Below are 18,738 nucleotides of genomic sequence, written 5' to 3' on the forward strand. Positions count from 1 at the left end.
GTCCTGGTAATGAGTATCAGCTGGGTGTGGTGATTAGTGTGGAGTGTGCATGGCTGTATGTGGCAACAGGTGATTGGTGGAGTGAGTGCATGTGATTGACAGGGAGGTTTATGGGAAATGGAGTCCGGAGTGAACAGGAACGGGCAATGATCGTGACATAACGGAAGGCGCGTCCTCGCGCCGTAAAAGGAACAGCTAGGGAGGGGGGGTGGGTGCATTGGAGATCTAACGGCAGACGGGGACGGAATCTCCAATGCAGCCCCAGGGACTCAGGCAGCCACAGTGGGTCAGGTGGTTCGGGCAACCGCGGCAGGTCAGGTGGCTCAGGCGGCCAGGGCAGGTCAGATGGCCTGGGCAGCCACGGTGGGTCGGATGGTTCAGAAAACCACAGCAGGTCAGGTGGCTCGGGCGGCCACGGTAGATCAGGTGGCTCGGGCGGCTATGGCAGGTCAGGTGGCTCGGGCGGCCACGGCAGGTCAGGTGGCTCGGGCAGCCACGGCAGGTCAGATGGCCTGGGCAGCCACGGTAGGTCGAGTGGTTCAGGCAACCACAGCAGGTCAGGTGGCTCGGGCAGCCACGGTAGATCAGATGGCCCGGGCGGCCACGGCAGGTCAGGTGGCTCGGCCGGCCACGGCAGGTCAGATGGCCTGGGCAGCCACGGTAGGTCGGGTGGTTCAGGCAACCACAGCAGGTCAGGTGGCTCGGGCGGCCACGGTAGATCAGATGGCCCGGGCGGCTACGGCAGGTCAGGTGGCTCGGGCGGCCACGGCAGGTCAGGTGGCTTGGGTAACCACGACAGGTCAGGTGGCTTGGGCAACCACGGCAGGTCAGGTGGCTTGGGCAGCCGCAGCAATGAGTCCATAAATGGCCCTAGTGGGCTACAGTCCATAAATGGCCCTGACAGCAGTGGCTGGGCAGGCTCCCCACCCACCAGCTCCCCACCCCTAGGTATACTGCCCCCCCCCCAAAAAGTTCTTGGGGATTTCAGCGGGGCCCGTCGCAGGTTCGTGGGCAAGGAGTTCAGGTGGCGGTGGAGCGAAGCGAAGCGTCCGACGAGCTTGAGTGCGAAGCGGCCGCCGGGCTTGAGTGCGAAGCGGCCGCCGGGCTTGAGTGCGAAGCGGCCGCCGGGCTTGAGTGCGAAGCGGCCACCGGGCTTGAGTGCGAAGCGGCCACCGGGCTTGAGTGCGAAGCGGCCGCCGGGCTTGAGTGCGAAGCAGCCGGAATTGTACACTGGGGAAACAAGACTTCGCGGTGAGGTGGTGTATGTGTGTGAGTCCTTTATAGTCCTGGTAATGAGTATCAGCTGGGTGTGGTGATTAGTGTGGAGTGTGCATGGCTGTATGTGGCAACAGGTGATTGGTGGAGTGAGTGCATGTGATTGACAGGGAGGATTATGGGAAATGGAGTCCGGAGTGAACAGGAACGGGCAATGATCGTGACATAACGGAAGGCGCGTCCTCGCGCCGTAAAAGGAACAGCTGGGGGGGGGGGGTGGGTGCATTGGAGATCTAACGGCAGACGGGGACGGAATCTCCAATGCAGCCCCAGGGACTCAGGCAGCCACAGTGGGTCAGGTGGTTCGGGCAACCGCGGCAGGTCAGGTGGCTCAGGCGGCCATGGCAGGTCAGATGGCCTGGGCAGCCACGGTGGGTCGGATGGTTCAGAAAACCACAGCAGGTCAGGTGGCTCGGGCGGCCACGGTAGATCAGGTGGCTCGGGCGGCTATGGCAGGTCAGGTGGCTCGGGCGGCCACGGCAGGTCAGGTGGCTCGGGCAGCCACGGCAGGTCAGATGGCCTGGGCAGCCACGGTAGGTCGAGTGGTTCAGGCAACCACAGCAGGTCAGGTGGCTCGGGCAGCCACGGTAGATCAGATGGCCCGGGCGGCCACGGCAGGTCAGGTGGCTCGGGCGGCCACGGCAGGTCAGATGGCCTGGGCAGCCACGGTAGGTCGGGTGGTTCAGGCAACCACAGCAGGTCAGGTGGCTCGGGCGGCCACGGTAGATCAGATGGCCCGGGCGGCTACGGCAGGTCAGGTGGCTCGGGCGGCCACGGCAGGTCAGGTGGCTTGGGTAACCACGACAGGTCAGGTGGCTTGGGCAACCACGGCAGGTCAGGTGGCTTGGGCAGCCGCAGCAATGAGTCCATAAATGGCCCTAGTGGGCTACAGTCCATAAATGGCCCTGACAGCAGTGGCTGGGCAGGGTCCCCACCCACGAGCTCCCCACCCACGAGCTCCCCACCCACGAGCTCCCCACCCACCAGCTCCCCACCCACCAGCTCCCCACCCCTAGGTATACTGCCCCCCCCCCAAAAAGTTCTTGGGGATTTCAGCGGGGCCCGTCGCAGGTTCGTGGGCAAGGAGTTCGGGTGGCGGCGGCAGGGCCAGGCGTGCGGGTGAAGCCGGCAGGGCAAGACGCCTGAGTGGCGCTGGCAGCGCAAGGAGTTTGAGCGGCGCTGGCAGGGCTGGAAGCTTGGGTGGTGCCGGCAGGGCTGGAAGCGTGGATGGCGCCGACAGGGCAAGAAGCACAGGTGGCGCCGGCAGGGCAAGAAGCACAGGTGGCGCCAGCAGGGCAAGAAGCACAGGTGGCGCCGGCAGGGCAAGAAGCACAGGTGGCGCCGGCAGGGCAAGAAGCACAGGTGGCGCCGGCAGAGTGAGGATCTTGGGTGTAAGAAGGGGAAGAATAGAATGAGCCTTCCTCTTCCTCCTCCTCCTCCTCTTCCGAGGATGAGGCGATGGTTCACCGGTTGGAGCGTGTTCAGGAGCAGACTCACTGGCTGAAGCGGGTTCTGGAGCGGAGTCAATGGCTGGAACGCCCCCCTACATCCTTGAGCACTGCAGGGGCGGCCATCTTGCCCGTGGGCACTGGCAAAGCAGCCATCTTGTCCAGCGCGTCCAGGGCGCTTGAGTCCATAGCAACCGGCGAACTTGAGTGCGTTGCAATTGGCGAACCTGAGTCCGTGGCAACCGGCGAACTTGAGAGCGTAGCAACCGGCGAACTTGAGAGCGCTGCAACCGGCGAACTTGAGAGCGCTGCAACCGGCGAACTTGAGAGCGCTGCAACAGGTGAACTTGCGTGCGAAGCGTCCGACGAGCTTGAGTGCGAAGCGGCCGCCGGGCTTGAGTGCGAAGCGGCCGCCGGGCTTGAGTGCGAAGCAGCCGGCGTGGGTTTCGGAATGCCAGCTGCTCGTGCTGTAGTCAGTGGAGGATCATTCATGCTGGAACGCAATCCTCTCCGCTCTCGGACAGGACCAGCGACGTGACATGACTCTGGGCGATCAGCGGGGACGTGACGTTGCTCTGGGCGATCAGCGGAGACGTGACGTTGCTCTGGGCGATCAGCGGCGACATGACGTGTTGCTGTTGTGATGGTAGCCGCCATCTGGTGCGTGTTACGTGGCGCGGCGGCCATTACGTGACCTACCATGGTGTCGCATTCCTCCGCGACTCCCACAGTAAACAGAGACCCAACAGACAACAATGCATAGTCCATAAAGCTGCTGAGTGACAAACGCGGTCCCTCTCGTCTTAGTTGATTCTGGAGAGGTTGGTTGACGCCATCACAAAAGAAATCAATCAGAGCACAGTCCGGAAGATCAGAGAGGTAAGCAATGTCTAGATATTCCTGCACATATTCCTCTAAGGATCGCGTGCCCTGCGAACTCCACAATAGTAATTGCGTAATGTCCATACCGTGTAGATGCTCTCCGGGAAAGCTGCTGGATCGTTGTGGCGGCGAAGTCTTCTGTAACGAGGCGGGACTCAGACAGAGATCCATTTTGCAAGCTTTATTAAAAGTACTCGTCGTCGTACAGGCAGGGGTCAGAATCAGCAAACACAGCAATGTAGAACAGGCAGAAACGTGGTCAGAGACAGGCAGAGGGTCAGGGCAACAAGCAAGGTTCACAGTCCAGAGAGCAGGCGCAGGGCAGATGGGCAGGCAGCAAAGGGTCAGGAAACGTTAGGCAAACAAAGACCGTAACAGGTAATCCAACAGGGTAATAACGGTCAGTAGTGACAGCCGGGGCAAGATCAACAACAGAAAGGCAGACAAGATATAAACGCTCGGAATTGTACACTGGGGAAACAAGACTTCGCGGTGAGGTGGTGTGTGTGTGAGTCCTTTATAGTCCTGGTAATGAGTATCAGCTGGGTGTGGTGATTAGTGTGGAGTGTGCATGGCTGTATGTGGCAACAGGTGATTGGTGGAGTGAGTGCATGTGATTGACAGTGAGGATTATGGGAAATGGAGTCCGGAGTGAACAGGAACGGGCAATGATCGTGACATTTGGACTCTCATTTGTTCTTTCTTAATCTTCCTGAGCGCTCTGATATTATTCAGTTAATTGGGCAACATATGGCCTTGTTTTCTGCAGCCAATTGCATAAACTTAGTCGCTATATTAAGACTGTGTCTTAAGAACTAGTTTGACCAACTTGCAGTTAACCAAGGGGTAATCAATGTTATTTTTCCAATTCAAATTACACCAGTCTACCTTTTTATGTAACAGACTTTAAAAAATTAGGACCACTCTTCAAGAAAAACATTAGTGTCTTAACTTTTAAGACTAGTCTAAGTGGTTTATGCAACCGGCCCCTGATGTTCCAACTTGTACCAAAGTGCTGGAACATGACATTGATGTGGGCCAAGCTGTCCCTATTAAACATCATCCATATAGGGTCAATCCAGTTAAACGCCAACTTTCGCGTAAGGAGGTATATGTTAGATCATGGGATAGCTGAATCAACCTCTAGTGCCTGGAGTTCACCATGTTTATTAGTTGAGAAACAGGATGGGTCTTTACGTTTTTGTACAGATTTTCGCAAGGTGAATGCCATCACTAAACCTGATTCATATCCTCTTCCACGACTAGATGATTGTATTGACCAAGTGGGTTCTGCCTCTTTTGTAACTAAGTTGGACCTGTTAAAAGGATATTGGCAGGTTCCTCTTAGCCAGCGAACTCATGAGATCTCTGCTTTTGTGACCCCTGATGATTTCTGCCATTATAACGTTGTGGCATTTGGGATGCGATATGCACCCTCCACTTTTCAGCGCCTGGTCAATAAGGTGTTGGAAGGGATGGTAGGTTGTGAAGCATACCTTGATGACATAGTTGTCTACAGTGCTACTTGGTCTCAATATTTGGACCAGCTTCGTGATGTGTTTAAGCGGTTGACAGGTGCAAATTTGACTTTGAACCTTTCTAAGTGTAAGTTTGGACGAGCTACAGTAACTTACCTGGGCAAAGTGGTTGGCCATGGTCATGTGTCTCCAGTGGGAGCAAAAGTAGAGGCCATTGTGAACTTTAGTGTACCATCATCTCGAAGGGAGTTAAAGCGTTTCCTAGGTATGGTAGGTTATTATAGGAGCTTTTGCAAGAATTTTGCCACTGTTGCTGTACCTCTAACCAATCTGCTTAGTCCAAAGGTTCCTTTTGTGTGGACCTAGTCATGTCAGGTGGCCTTTGACAATCTAAAGGCACTGTTGATTAGTTCTCCTATCCTTGCTGCTCCTAATTTTGATAAGCTGTTCAAGTTAGCTGTGGATGCTAGTGATTTTGGGGTTGGTGCTGTTCTTCAGGATGATTCAGTAGGTGTTGAACATCCTGTGTGTTTTTATTCAAAGAAATTTGATGTCCATCGGAAGCACTATTCTACCATTGAGAAGGAAGCATTGGCCCTTATCCTTGTGTTGAAACATTTTGAGGTGTATGTCTCATCTAGTGTCCCACTTATTGTTTACACTGACCATAATCCTTTAGTGTTCCTCCACAGCATGAGAAACTCTAACCAGCGCTTAATGCGGTGGAACCTGTTTTTGCAGGGCTATGACCTTGTATTCCACCATATTCGTGGGAAGGATAATGTTTTGGCGGATGCCCTGTCAAGGTCGTAAGTGCTTGTTTTATTTTATGTACATGTTAATGTTGCCATAGGTTATCCTATAGCAACATTTTAAGGGTGTGGGTGTTATGTCCTGTTTGTCATCCCTCTAGTGTCCTGTATTACCAGTTCTAACCTGTGATTTGTTACAGTTGCCTGGTAACCTACTTGTGACCAATTGGTTAATTGATGACACCTGAAGGGAGCCATTTTAAATCCAGGATACCAGCTCACTCTCTCCCTGGATTTGCAGTCAACACTGCAGCAGCAGTGTTTCCTACTCAACAGTCCCCTTTTTCTTTTATAGTTTAATAAACCTAAACTTTGATTGGCAGATTTTGGTCTGTGTCCTTTATGTTGCTTCCCTAGAGCCAGGGTTGTTATTTATTTATAGAACAATATATTTTGTTCAGTTGAGTACTTACAATATCCCAAATGTTTCCAACTATTTGTAAATCGTGCAAAAAATTGCTATTTTAACCAAAGATACGGGACGTGTTAGTGAGTCGCCTGTCAATGCCGTCATATCAGTGATGCCACTTATAGTACATTTGAACCTATAGTGTACTACGAGTGGAAACTAAATATATTTTAAATAAAGAGATAGTATATTAAAAGCACTTTTTAGTACATATTTCATGGTGTCTCAAAATGGCACAATTGAGTCCATTTAGACGTTCTTAAGATTATTTTAAGAAGTACTAAAGAATTTTTAGTTTATCAAGTACAAAATTAGTGTGCAAAAATATAACGTTAATAATCTCATTCATGAACATGATTTCTCATCCGTCCTGATTCTTTTCCACCAGCTGTGAGGTGAAGAACACATATCCCAAGATTATGTGCTCAAACTCATCAAGCTACACCTTTGTTTTGAACAGGTGAACTCTAGCAGTGAAAATGTACATATTGTGATGTGAAGTGAATAATATTCTGCAGCAGTACAAAGACAAAAGATGATACATTAAAAGAAAAAGAAACTTATTTATAGAATAACTAATTAATCAAACTAATTACTGTAATGTTTAACATCACACTAAAACTGTCACTCATCAAGGGTTTGTTCACTGTCTGCGCTGACAACTCCCCGCCGGAAGTATAAATGGTGATGACGCATCTGTTTTTTAGAGGGCTGGGCTGTGTTTGTGTGCCTCTGAAATGTTTGTAGCCCCAAAGCATGCTTGATTTGTTACCCTCTATGCTGTTTATTTGCCTTATTCTTTGTTCTACCCCTTGCATTTTAGTTTATTTGATTTGAGTGTGTCTGTGCTCTCTGCTCACATGTTTGGGTAAGTTTGAGAAAAGAGCAGGATACGACGTCACGTGTATTAATTAGTTTAGTAGCGTTGCTACCCACTGTTAGTTTTGTTTGGTTTAGTTAGAGTAGTTAAGTTAGGGCGTGCGAGTAGCACACTGAAAATGTTTTGATTTATATTAAATATTCTAGGCTAGATTTAAATCCTTTAGTTAGAAGAATTTTGTTTTATTGATTTGGCATTGAGTTTGTATTATCTCAATTTATTTTCTTTTTCTTCTTGTTTATTGTTAATATATTTTTGAACACATTTAAAGCCTATTTCTTGTTATATTGATTGGAGATTAAAATGAATAAATGTTTTCTGTTTTAACTTGTGGTGTTCACCTCTTCACTGATTTGCACTATTAAGGTTAGATCTAACTTTGGTTAAAGAGTTTTGTGAATGTTTCATTCCCTTAATGTCCCTAGACACATTGAAAATGTTTTGGGTTGTAACAGACAGTAAAATCACAGTTCAGTTATTTCTATATGAGAATAACAGTGAATGTTAAGTTTCTCTAATTTAACCAATTTATTACATGGAACCAGAAGAGAAACACCTTAATCCATTAAAACATGTTTAAAACTCACCATCCAGACGCCAGAAACACAAACGGAACAAAACAATCCAAAACATCTTCAGCAGTTTCAGTCCACAAATATATATTAAAAAAGCTCTTCAAAACTGCTTCTGTAATAAAATGACAGATGCGCTGATGTGAAGCTGATAAAGTCATGTGGAAATCTACAATCAGTCACATCATGTTCAACAGTTTTGATGTGTTTTACTGATTATTTCACGTCATCTGAACCCACAGCATCCTGTAGATCTGACTGATAGTCTTATTTTCACTAGTTTCAAACGGACTAGAGAAGGTAAAAATGTTTTAAAACCATCATCTCATCTTGTTATGAAATCCTGAGTCTCTCTCCCTATAACAGTCTTCATTTTGTTCATTAATTATAAAATGTCAGAAACACGCCTGCAGAATAGAGTCAGTCACATATTAAAAATCTTAAAAAATAACTTAATGTTGGTTTGATGAAGCTTCGTTAAAATATCTTTAATCATTTAAATTTGAAGTGAATAATAATATTCTCCAACAGAACAAAGTTGATCTGTAACGGAGGCCAGCTAGTAGTCACTGTGCGAGTAAACCTCACTAGAGCGTCCGAGTCTCACACTGGAGACCCGGGTTCAAGGACCACGCAGACGGATTGAGTAGGACCTGCATAGAGGGGTTACATATCTGTTTATCTAGTTGAATCTTCCTCAACATGATTCAAGCTACATCTCAGATTCTGAACTGTGATATTTATCTGGTTAAGTGTGAATCCTCCTCTAACCTCAGTTATTTTCCGTTGCTTTTTACTCTGTACATACTACCCTTGGGAGATATCATTAGGAAGCATGGCGTTAGTTTTCACTGTTACACTGATGATACTCGGCTCTATATTTCTTCACGCCCTGACAAAACTTACCAATTCACAAAATTAATGGAATGTATAGCTGATATAAAAAAATTGGATGACCAGTAATTTTCTACTACTAAATTCAGAAAAAAAACAGAAATTCTAATTTTTGGACCGAAAACTTCTTCACGTAATAACCTAGAATACTGTCTAACACTTGATGGCTGCTCTGTTAAGTCTTCGTCATCAGTTAGGAACCTGGGTGTGCTCTTTGATACTAATCTTTCATTTGAAGGCCATGTTACTAGCATCTGCAAAACCGCATTCTTCCATCTTAAAAATATATCTAAACTACGACATATCAATGAAAAATGCAGAACAGTTAGTTCATGCTTTGATGACCTCAAGACTAGATTACTAGAACACTCTACTGGATGGTTGCCCTGCACACCTAATAAACAAACTCCAACTGGTCCAAAACACAGCAGCTAGAGTTCTTACTAGAACTAGGAAGTATGACCATATTAGCCCAGTTCTGTCATCACTGCATTGGCTTCCTGTTAAACATCGTTTAGATTTTAAAATCTTGCTAATTACTTACAAAACACTAAATGGTTTAGTTCCCCATTACCTGAGAGAGCTCTTAATACATTATAGTCCTTCACGTTTATTGCGATCTCAGAATTCAGGCCAGCTGATAATACCTAGAATATCAAAATCAACTGCAGGCGGTAGATCCTTCTCCTATTTGGCACCTAAACTCTGGAACAATCTTCCTAGCATTGTTCGGGATGCAGACACACTCTGTCAGTTTAAATCTAGACTAAAACGCATCTCTTTAACCTGGCATACACATAATACATTATCAATTTATATTCTCACATCCGTTAAAGGATTATTAGGCTGCATAAATTAGGTCAGCCGGACCCGGGAACACTTCCTATAACACCAGATGTACTTGATACATCAGAAGAAGAATGGCATCTACGCTAATATTAGTCTTTCTGTTTATCCTGAGGTTTACCGTAGTCAGCCGGATCCGGGCCGTACCCAGGTGAGATCAAGGAACTGCGCTTTGACACGACCACAACGCAGACCTGAAGTATCAGCAGAGATTGAGTCAGCTAGATCATCCATTGTGAAGGCCACATTTACACGACAACCAGTGGTGCAGCTCCTCAACAACCGTCCATACCGGTGTGATGAATACGATCCTCAAATGGATTGAACTGAAATAAATACTTTAAATGTTGCATTCCTATTGGACTCATGACAGCTGCCTGAATCATAACAAAGCACTGTTCGCCAGAGGAGAACTGGCCCCCCGACTAAGCCTGGATTCTCCCAAGGTTTTTTTCCCCTCCATTTTAACACCTATTTGCCACCTGATTGAGTTGGGGTTCCTTGCTGCTGTCGCCTTTGGCTTGCTTAGTTGGGGACACTTGACATTTGACTTGACATTTGATATTCAACAGTGCTTTGATCTGCCTGCATTGACACTATCCTTTAAGAGCTGCTGTGCAGCCAGAATTATATACCAGTTATCAATGTAAAGCTGTTTTGACACAATCTGCATTGTAAAAAGCGCTATATAAATAAAGGTGACTTGACTTGGCTAACTCAGAGGTCCTCTGAGAAATGCAGTCCCATCCGAATATGTCTGAGACTCATTTTGTAATTTTTTGGCGAGCTGATTCTCCGACGGCCCGCTCCACTTTCATCATAATGTCTTTTTGCCATGTGGCGAAACAACAACATGAGAAGATCCCGATCACAGAAACTAATATCAGAGTTAGAATCAAAACATTTTTTAGTTTTTCTTAATTGCTTACACATTTAGTGATTCAGTTGACTCAGTTTCCCAAACCATTTGTACAGTTCTCAAAACAAAGACACATTTCTCAAAACGTTTAAAATGACAACATTAGTCAAAATCTGAGAGAGAGCTGAAAGAATAATTTATGAGTGTTTTTAACCTAATTATAGTACACAGTACCAGTACTTTAGATGAGGGAAATTTCACTATTCTATGTACAGTAAACTGGAGCACATGTTGCAACACCCTCAAACTTGTGATTGTCTACTTTCTTTGTAGCCATTTTTTATGTGTACTGTATTTTTGGAGAACTAAGAAATGACTGCCTAGGGATATAGTCTTGTGTCAGAAGACCAATGTACTGCAATAATACTGTATAGAGGATGCTGAATTTACTTTTCTTTCCTTTTTTTTTACAGTATTTCACAATTGCTAAAACACATTTCTTGAAACCATCACTCATTTTCTCAAAACATTAAACACAAATCCAATCTTCAAACTAATTTCACAAAACTTCTGACTCTTATGGCAAAATCAAACAAAGCTTTCAGATCATACACACATTAAGCAAAATATAAACACATACAGAACATTCATTAGACACTACATTAAAAAATGGAAAACACAACATCCAGAACATGAGGTTTCAGAAAAAAAGTATATTGTAACACAGTAAACACATTTTGCCATTACATAAAATGTATAGAAATCACAAGTAATGTGAATTTAAAGTATACTGTATGTACTGCAAGTACAGTATTATATTCAATATTATATAGTATTGAAAGTCTGTATATACAGTACTTACATACTGCAAACATACAGCAGTCTAAATGGAAATGACTAAAAGGTCAAAGAAAACTCTAAATGAAAAGCATGATACAGTACACACACACACACACACACACACACACACACACACACACACACACACACACACACAAAAACAAAGTTCAGAGTCAGTGAGAGATTCATTCTGCTTCAGCATCACGTCTTCATGTTGGGTCCGGCCTAAATCAAGTCAAGTCACCTTTATTTCAATTGCAATTTATACTACACAGATACTAGTCTAGTATAGTATAGTATAGTATAGTCAAAGCAGCTTTACAGTGATAACAGGTACAGTGATGATCAGTAATGCTTCATTTTGGCTGTTCAGCTCTAAAAGAAAATAGTGTCATTGTTCAGCTGAAGTCAGTTCAGTGTTGATTCACTTACATTGTAAAGACCATCAATTATTATGTAAATTACTGTAATTATTTTCCTCTATAAAGCAGTTCTGCAGAAAACAATGATGTCATCATCTAGGCTAGCTTAGTTCAGTTCTCATCCTATAATGTCAGTACTGTCAGATCAATAATATTGTTGAATATTATTGAATATTGTTGAGGACATTTTCCACATCACAGGCAATGTCGTCTCTTGCCAGGCAAAGGAAAAAACCTGTGCCGGATCCAGCCTTGACAGCCTTGTCTCCACACCCCTTGCTCTTTCTCCTCATCATCCTCTTACACATACTCATCTTCCTCTACTTTTCAGATTGTTTCCATCTATTGTTGGTATCATCATTCAGCACCTGTGTCACCTGTGCACTCTGAACTGACCTATATTTTATACAGTTGATTTGATCACATCATTAGAAATAAGTGTGAATAATTTTGAGTCATTGTGTTAAAGGATGACAACTGTGTTGTAGTTGTGTTTAACTTTTGCCACATGTATTTACCATTTTGCAACACAGTGCAGAATGTGTTTTAGTGAGTAAGGATGTGTTTAGAGTTTTGCAAAAAGAGTGGCTGAGATTTGCAAACAGTGTCTTAACTACCTGAACTTGTTTAAGGTTTTGCCTACAAAGTGACTGATTCGACAAATGGGTTTAGGCCACTGAGCATTGGGTTCAGAGAATGGGATTTAGTGTTTTAGCAATTGTGAAATACTGTAACTGTACTGTAATTGACAGTATAGGCTACTGTATTGTGGTGCATTTGATTTTGTCAGAAGAGAACATTTTATTTTGACCTGGAAGTTTGTGCAAGTTGATGTATAGTTTTGAGATTGTGTTTATAGTTGTGAAAAAATGTTGAATGGTGTTAGGAATTGTGTGTTAGCAATCAAGAAAAACAGTAACTAGATTGAAAAGTTTGAAAGACAAATTAATGCTGGCTTGTCATAAGGCCAAATTAAAGTCTTGTTTTAAATAGTTTGGTCAGTTCGGTCAGAATAGATAGATGTGCTGGGTGTTTGATAAAGTGTTGATAGGAGATTCTGGGTGGTTGCTTGGCTCTTGGTCTGTAGTAGTGTGTTGCTTGAGTAATTGGTTGATAGGGTGTGTGAGATTTGGTTGATAGGGTTTGTGTGTGTGTGTAGGTGTGTGTGTGTGTGTGTGTGTGTGTGTGTGTGTGTGTGAGAGAGAGAGAGAGAGAGAGAGAGAGAGTATGTGGTTGATAGGGTGTGTATGTGTTAATATGTGGTTGATAGGGTTTGTGTGAGAGAATGTGGTTGATAGGGTGTGTGTGTGTGTGTGTGTGTGTGTGTGTGTGTGTGTGTGTGTGTGGTTGATAGGGTGTTCTGGTTGAACACACACAGACATTCCCATCACTGTGGAAGGATTAGTTCACTTTCAAATGAAAATTATCCCAAGCTTTACTCACCCTCAAGCCATAGGTGTTTCTTCTTTCTGATGAACACAGTTGGAGTTATATTAATTAATATCCTCCTGATGCATCCAAGCTTTATAATGCAGTGAACATGGGTCATGAGTATGAGATTAAGAAAGTGCTTCCATCCACATCCATCCCTCATAAACGTACTCCACACGGCTCCGGGAGGTTAATAAAGGCCTTCTGAAGGGAAGCGATGCTTTTGTGTAAAAAAACCCCATATTTTAACAAGTTATGAAGTAAAATATCTAGCTTCTGCCAGACCGCCTTTCGTATTCAAGTTTCCGTAAGTTGATTAGGGAAGGCGTAGCATAAGCTTTTGAACTGCAACAGTTTTACACTTTCTTCGTACGTTGAATACGGAAGGCGGTATATGAATATGGAAGCACTTTCTTCAGCTACTCGTGACACACTGCCATTATAAAGCTTGAATGCATCACATAATCTCTGACTGTGTTCATCAGAAGGAAGAAAGTTTGGGCTAGTTTTTATTTGAAAGTGAACTAATCCTTTAATAACAGAAACTCAAAAATTGTTTGCTAAACTGTGGAAATTCAAAAGGTTTTGCTGCTCTTTAACTTGCTCTAAAACGTGATTTATACCATCATAGTAGCCTATGTAATATTAATAAAAGTGCTCATCTCCTTTAGTCATACAAGCTCAAAATAATAATCTGTTGATGTTTTTCATATAGTGTCCTGACTTGGTGATATGATGGATATTGAAATCTTATTTATTTTTAATTTTAAACTGTATATATGATTATTTTGTGGTAATGCAATATTTGTGATCACAATTGTCAGGTCATAAATCTCCAAAAACTACAAACCCGATTCCAAAAAAGTTGGGACACTGTACAAATTGTGAATAAAAACAGAATGTAATTATGTGGAAGTTTCAAATTTCAATATTTTATTCAGAATACAACATAGATGACATATCAAATGTTTAAACTGAGAAAATATATCTTTTTAAGGGAAAAATAAGTTGATTTTAAATTTCATGGCATCAACACATCTCAAAAAAGTTGGGACAAGGCCATGTTTACCACTGTGTGGCATCCCCTCTTCTTTTTATATCAGTCTGCAAACATCTGGGGACTGAGGAGACAAGTTGCTCAAGTTTAGGAATAGGAATGTTGTCCCATTCTTGTCTAATACAGGCTTCTAGTTGCTCAACTGTCTTAGGTCTTCTTTGTCGCATCTTCCTCTTTATGATGCACCAAATGTTTTCTATGGGTGAAAGATCTGGACTGCAGGCTGGCCATTTCAGTACCCGGATCCTTCTTCTACGCAGCCATGATGTTGTAATTGATGCAGTATGTGGTCTGGCATTGTCATGTTGGAAAATGCAAGGTCTTCCCTGAAAGAGACGACGTCTGGATGGGAGCATATGTTGTTCTAGAACTTGGATATACCTTTCAGCATTGATGGTGCCTTTCCAGATGTGTAAGCTGCCCATGCCACACGCACTCATGCAACCCCATACCATCAGAGATGCAGGCTTCTGAACTGAGCGCTGATAACAACTTGGGTTGTCCTTGTCCTCTTTAGTCCGGATGACATGGCGTCCCAGTTTTCCAAAAAGAACTTCAAATTTTGATTCGTCTGACCACAGAACAGTTTTCCACTTTGCCACAGTCCATTTTAAATGAGCCTTGGCCCAGAGAAAACACCTGCGTTTCTGGATCATGTTTAGATATGGCTTCTTTTTTGACCTATAGAGTTTTAGCCGGCAACGGCGAATGGCACGGTGGATTGTGTTCACAGACAATGTTTTCTGGAAGTATTCCTGAGCCCATGTTGTGATTTCCATTACAGTAGCATTCCTGTATGTGATGCAGTGCCGTCTAAGGGCCCGAAGATCACAAGCATCCAGTATGGTTTTCCGGCCTTGACCCTTACGCACAGAGATTGTTCCAGATTCTCTGAATCTTTGGATGATATTATGCACTGTAGATGATGATAACTTCAAACTCTTTGCAATTTTTCTCTGAGAAACTCCTTTCTGATATTGCTCCACTATTTTTGGCCGCAGCATTGGGGGAATTGGTGATCCTCTGCCCATCTTGACTTCTGAGAGACACTGCCACTCTGTGAGGCTCTTTTTATACCCAATCATGTTGCCAATTGACCTAATAAGTTGCAAATTGGTCCTCCAGCTGTTCCTTATTTGTACATTTAACTTTTCCGGCCTCTTATTGCTAACTGTCCCAACTTTTTTGGAATGTGTAGCTCTCATGAAATCCAAAATGAGCCAATATTTGGCATGACATTTCAAAATGTCTCACTTTCAACATTTGATATGTTATCTGTATTCTATTGTGAATAAAATATAAGTTTATGAGATTTGTAAATTATTGCATTCCTTTTTTATTCACAATTTGTACAGTGTCTCAATATTTTTGGAATCGGGTTTGTATACATAGGCGCTTGCTTTGGTGTTGCCACCCCTCATAGACCCTAGAACCACCCCTTTGCCACCTTATAAATAATTATTTAGATCTGCCCCTGGCCGGTTAGATACGTCTTTAAGAAATTAAACTTGTCTGTTTTGCTTAGCACATCATTTTTGAGAATAGCGGTTTCAAATTGATTCCAAAAGTCTTGCCACAAGTTAATTTCACTGCTGAACTTGCTGATTATTAACTTGGGTAACTTAACTGTTTGTCTGCGCTGTGATATATGTCTGTTACATAAGTTATAAAAAGAATCTTACATACACTGTAAATGGGTTTTATTTTATATTAGTTGATCTTATTTTTTTTTTTTTGCAATATAAGAATAACAATTTATTAGTTTTTAGATAATTTATGTTTAGATATTTGTATTTTTAACATTTGAAGCAAAAACAGAATGTTTAGACTTTAGTTTTGTGAAATTATGCTGCATAAAACTTCATAACAGCAGACGGGCTGCATGAGAACACAAAAACACTGTTTGACTTCAGGTGGCGCTTATGGAACAGTGGCAATATAGAGTTAGTATTCCTGCAGGGGGCGCTGAACATTATAAAAATAATAAAACATGGAGAGACTCTTGAACCTCAGAGTGAGAAAACTTTATTGATACAGACAAGCAAATATAAACAATAAAGCCTTTTGAATTGCATTTTTAAAAATATATCACTGAAAGAGAGAGCACAAGATTAAACAATCATCAGTATTTATTATGAGAAAAACACTAGAAGAGCAAAAAACACTTGAAGAACCTTTAAAGTTCAACGTTCTACTTTAGATTTCAATACTTCCTGAAAAAGATGAACACATAAAGCCACAAATAAGTAAATCTCATAAATTATATATGTAAAGTCAGTTAGTGAGGAATTATATCATCAATGAAGTACCTGATGTGTGAATATGTGCTTGATGTTGTTCAGCTCTTCTGGATCTGATGTCATAAACCACAAGAATGACAGTAGCCACACCCACCAGAGCAGAGAGGACCAATCGGATCACAGCTTCGGTAGGACCACAACAGTGGACAGAGTCTGAGGAATAAAAACATCAAACTGAGATCAGATCAGACAATAAACACTAATATCAAGAATATCTGAAGGACAGGAGAAATGATCTCTGCTCACCATAGACAGAAACTCTGAAAGTTTTTAATGATGGTTTTGCTCCTGTTATCATGAGCACATAATCTCCATCATGTTCAGTTGTGATGTTTGTGATGGTCAGAGATCCAGTTTGATTGTCCAGCTTCAGTCTGTCTCTGAATCTCCCATCAAGAACATCATCATATACAGTTTTGTAAACTTGTTTTTTGATTTCAGCTATTAAAGTGTTTTCAGTCCAAAACCACCACCGAATCACATCAACATCCTTCATTTCAGTAAGATCAGAGTTTAGAGTGACTGAATCTCCCTCCTTCACTGATATTTCAACTGTATCACCAAACAGAGAGAAAACAGAAATAGAGTGTCACAGATTAACATGTATAAATAACTTTATGATTGTTATTAAAGTACATAGTATTAAACTTATTTCCTTATAAAACAACAGAAAAGAACAAAAGAAGCAAAAAATGTTTAAGTGGTGATAAAAAATAAAACAAGTGAAACAAATATTAAACTCACCAAAGACAAAGAGACTGAAAATCTTTCTCACACTGTTGATCTCTAGTGTATATTCTCCAGCATCTTCAGTTGTGGTGTTTGTGATGGTCAGAGATCCAGTTTGTTTGTCCAGCTTCAGTCTGTCTCTGAATCTCCCATCAAGAACATCATCATATACAGTGAATCTGTTGACCGTTACATTGATTTCAGCTATTAAAGTGTTTTCAGACCAAAACCTCCACTGAATCACATCATCATCTTTTATTTCAGTAAGATCAGAGTTTAGAGTGACTGAATCTCCCTCCTTCACTGATATTTCATCTGTATCACCAAACAGAAAAAAAAACAAAAAAAAAAACAGAAACATTGTGTGAGCCACAGATTAATATTTATAAATAACTTAATGATTTTTATGAAAGTAAATCATCTAAAGATTTATTCTTATAAAACAACAGAACAGAACAAAAGATGAAAAATTGTGTATGGATTAAAATGTTAACTGGTGATAAAAAATAAAACAGGTGAAACAAATATTAAACTCACCATGGACAAAGAGACGGAAACTTTTTTTCACACTGTTGATCTCTAGTGTATATTCTCCATCATGTTCAGTTGTGATGTCTGTGATGGTCAGAGATCCAGTTTGTTTGTCCAGCTTCAGTCTGTCTCTGAATCTCCCATCAAGAACATCATCATATACAGTGAATCTGTCAAACATTTTATTGATTTCAGCTATTAAAGTGTTTCCAAACCTCCACTGAATCACATCAACATCCTTCATTTCAGTAAGATCAGAGTTTAGAGTGACTGAATCTCCCTTCTTCACTGTCACTGACTTCTCTTCATCACCAAACGCACCTGAAGAACAGAGTTTTCACAGATTAAAGCTTTAAAATCACTTGATGTTGGTTTGATGAAGCTTCACTAAAACACTTTTAATCATTTAAATGTGAAATGAATAATATTGTGTAGCAGCACAAAGACAAAAATGATTCATTAAAAGAGAAATAAACTTATATATTGAACAATAACTAATTAAAAAGACTCTTTTACTTTAATGTTTAACGTCACACTAAAACTAATGTGGTTGAGTATCTGAGCTTCATATTTATATTATTTTATTTAATCAATCCCTAATAATTTCAATCTAAATTACTGACAGTAAAATCACAGTTCAATTATTTCTATATGAGAATAACAGTGAACATTAATCTTCTCTAACTAATTTAACCAGTAAAATCACATGGTACCAGAACAGAAGCAACTGAATCCATTAAAACATGTTTAAAACTCACCATCCAGATGCCAGAAACACAAACTGAACAAAACAATCCAAAACATCTTCAGCAGTTTCAGTCCACAAATATGAAAAGAGAAACTCTTTAAACTGCTTCAGTAATAAAATGACAGATGTGCTGATGTGAAGCTGCTCTGTAGTAGAATGATGTGAAACTCCACCATCAGCTAAAATAACTGCACACCTTTAAGTGTTAATCATGTGGCCATCTAGCTCTTTTTTAGCTCATTAATTCACACTCTGAACTTTGTCACTATGAGCTCCAGTAGACCTCAACTTCCTGTAGATCAATGACATCATTTTCAACAGAAAT

The 18,738-nt window shown here is 42.3% G+C and overlaps 1 protein-coding gene across 1 annotated transcript in view; it reads right to left on the bottom strand.

Moving 5' to 3' along the window:
- The window catches only part of LOC125270830, a 57,792-nt gene extending 39,323 nt beyond the window's left edge, over positions 1-18,469 (bottom strand). The window contains exon 1 of the mRNA XM_048194815.1: positions 18,424-18,469. Coding sequence (XP_048050772.1) covers positions 18,424-18,469 — 46 coding nt within the window. The remainder of the gene's footprint in view (positions 1-18,423) is intronic.
- Between the last annotated feature and the right edge of the window lie 269 nt (positions 18,470-18,738).

This window comes from Megalobrama amblycephala, linkage group LG6, assembly GCF_018812025.1.
Source record: "Megalobrama amblycephala isolate DHTTF-2021 linkage group LG6, ASM1881202v1, whole genome shotgun sequence".
NCBI classification, from domain to species: domain Eukaryota; kingdom Metazoa; phylum Chordata; class Actinopteri; order Cypriniformes; family Xenocyprididae; genus Megalobrama; species Megalobrama amblycephala.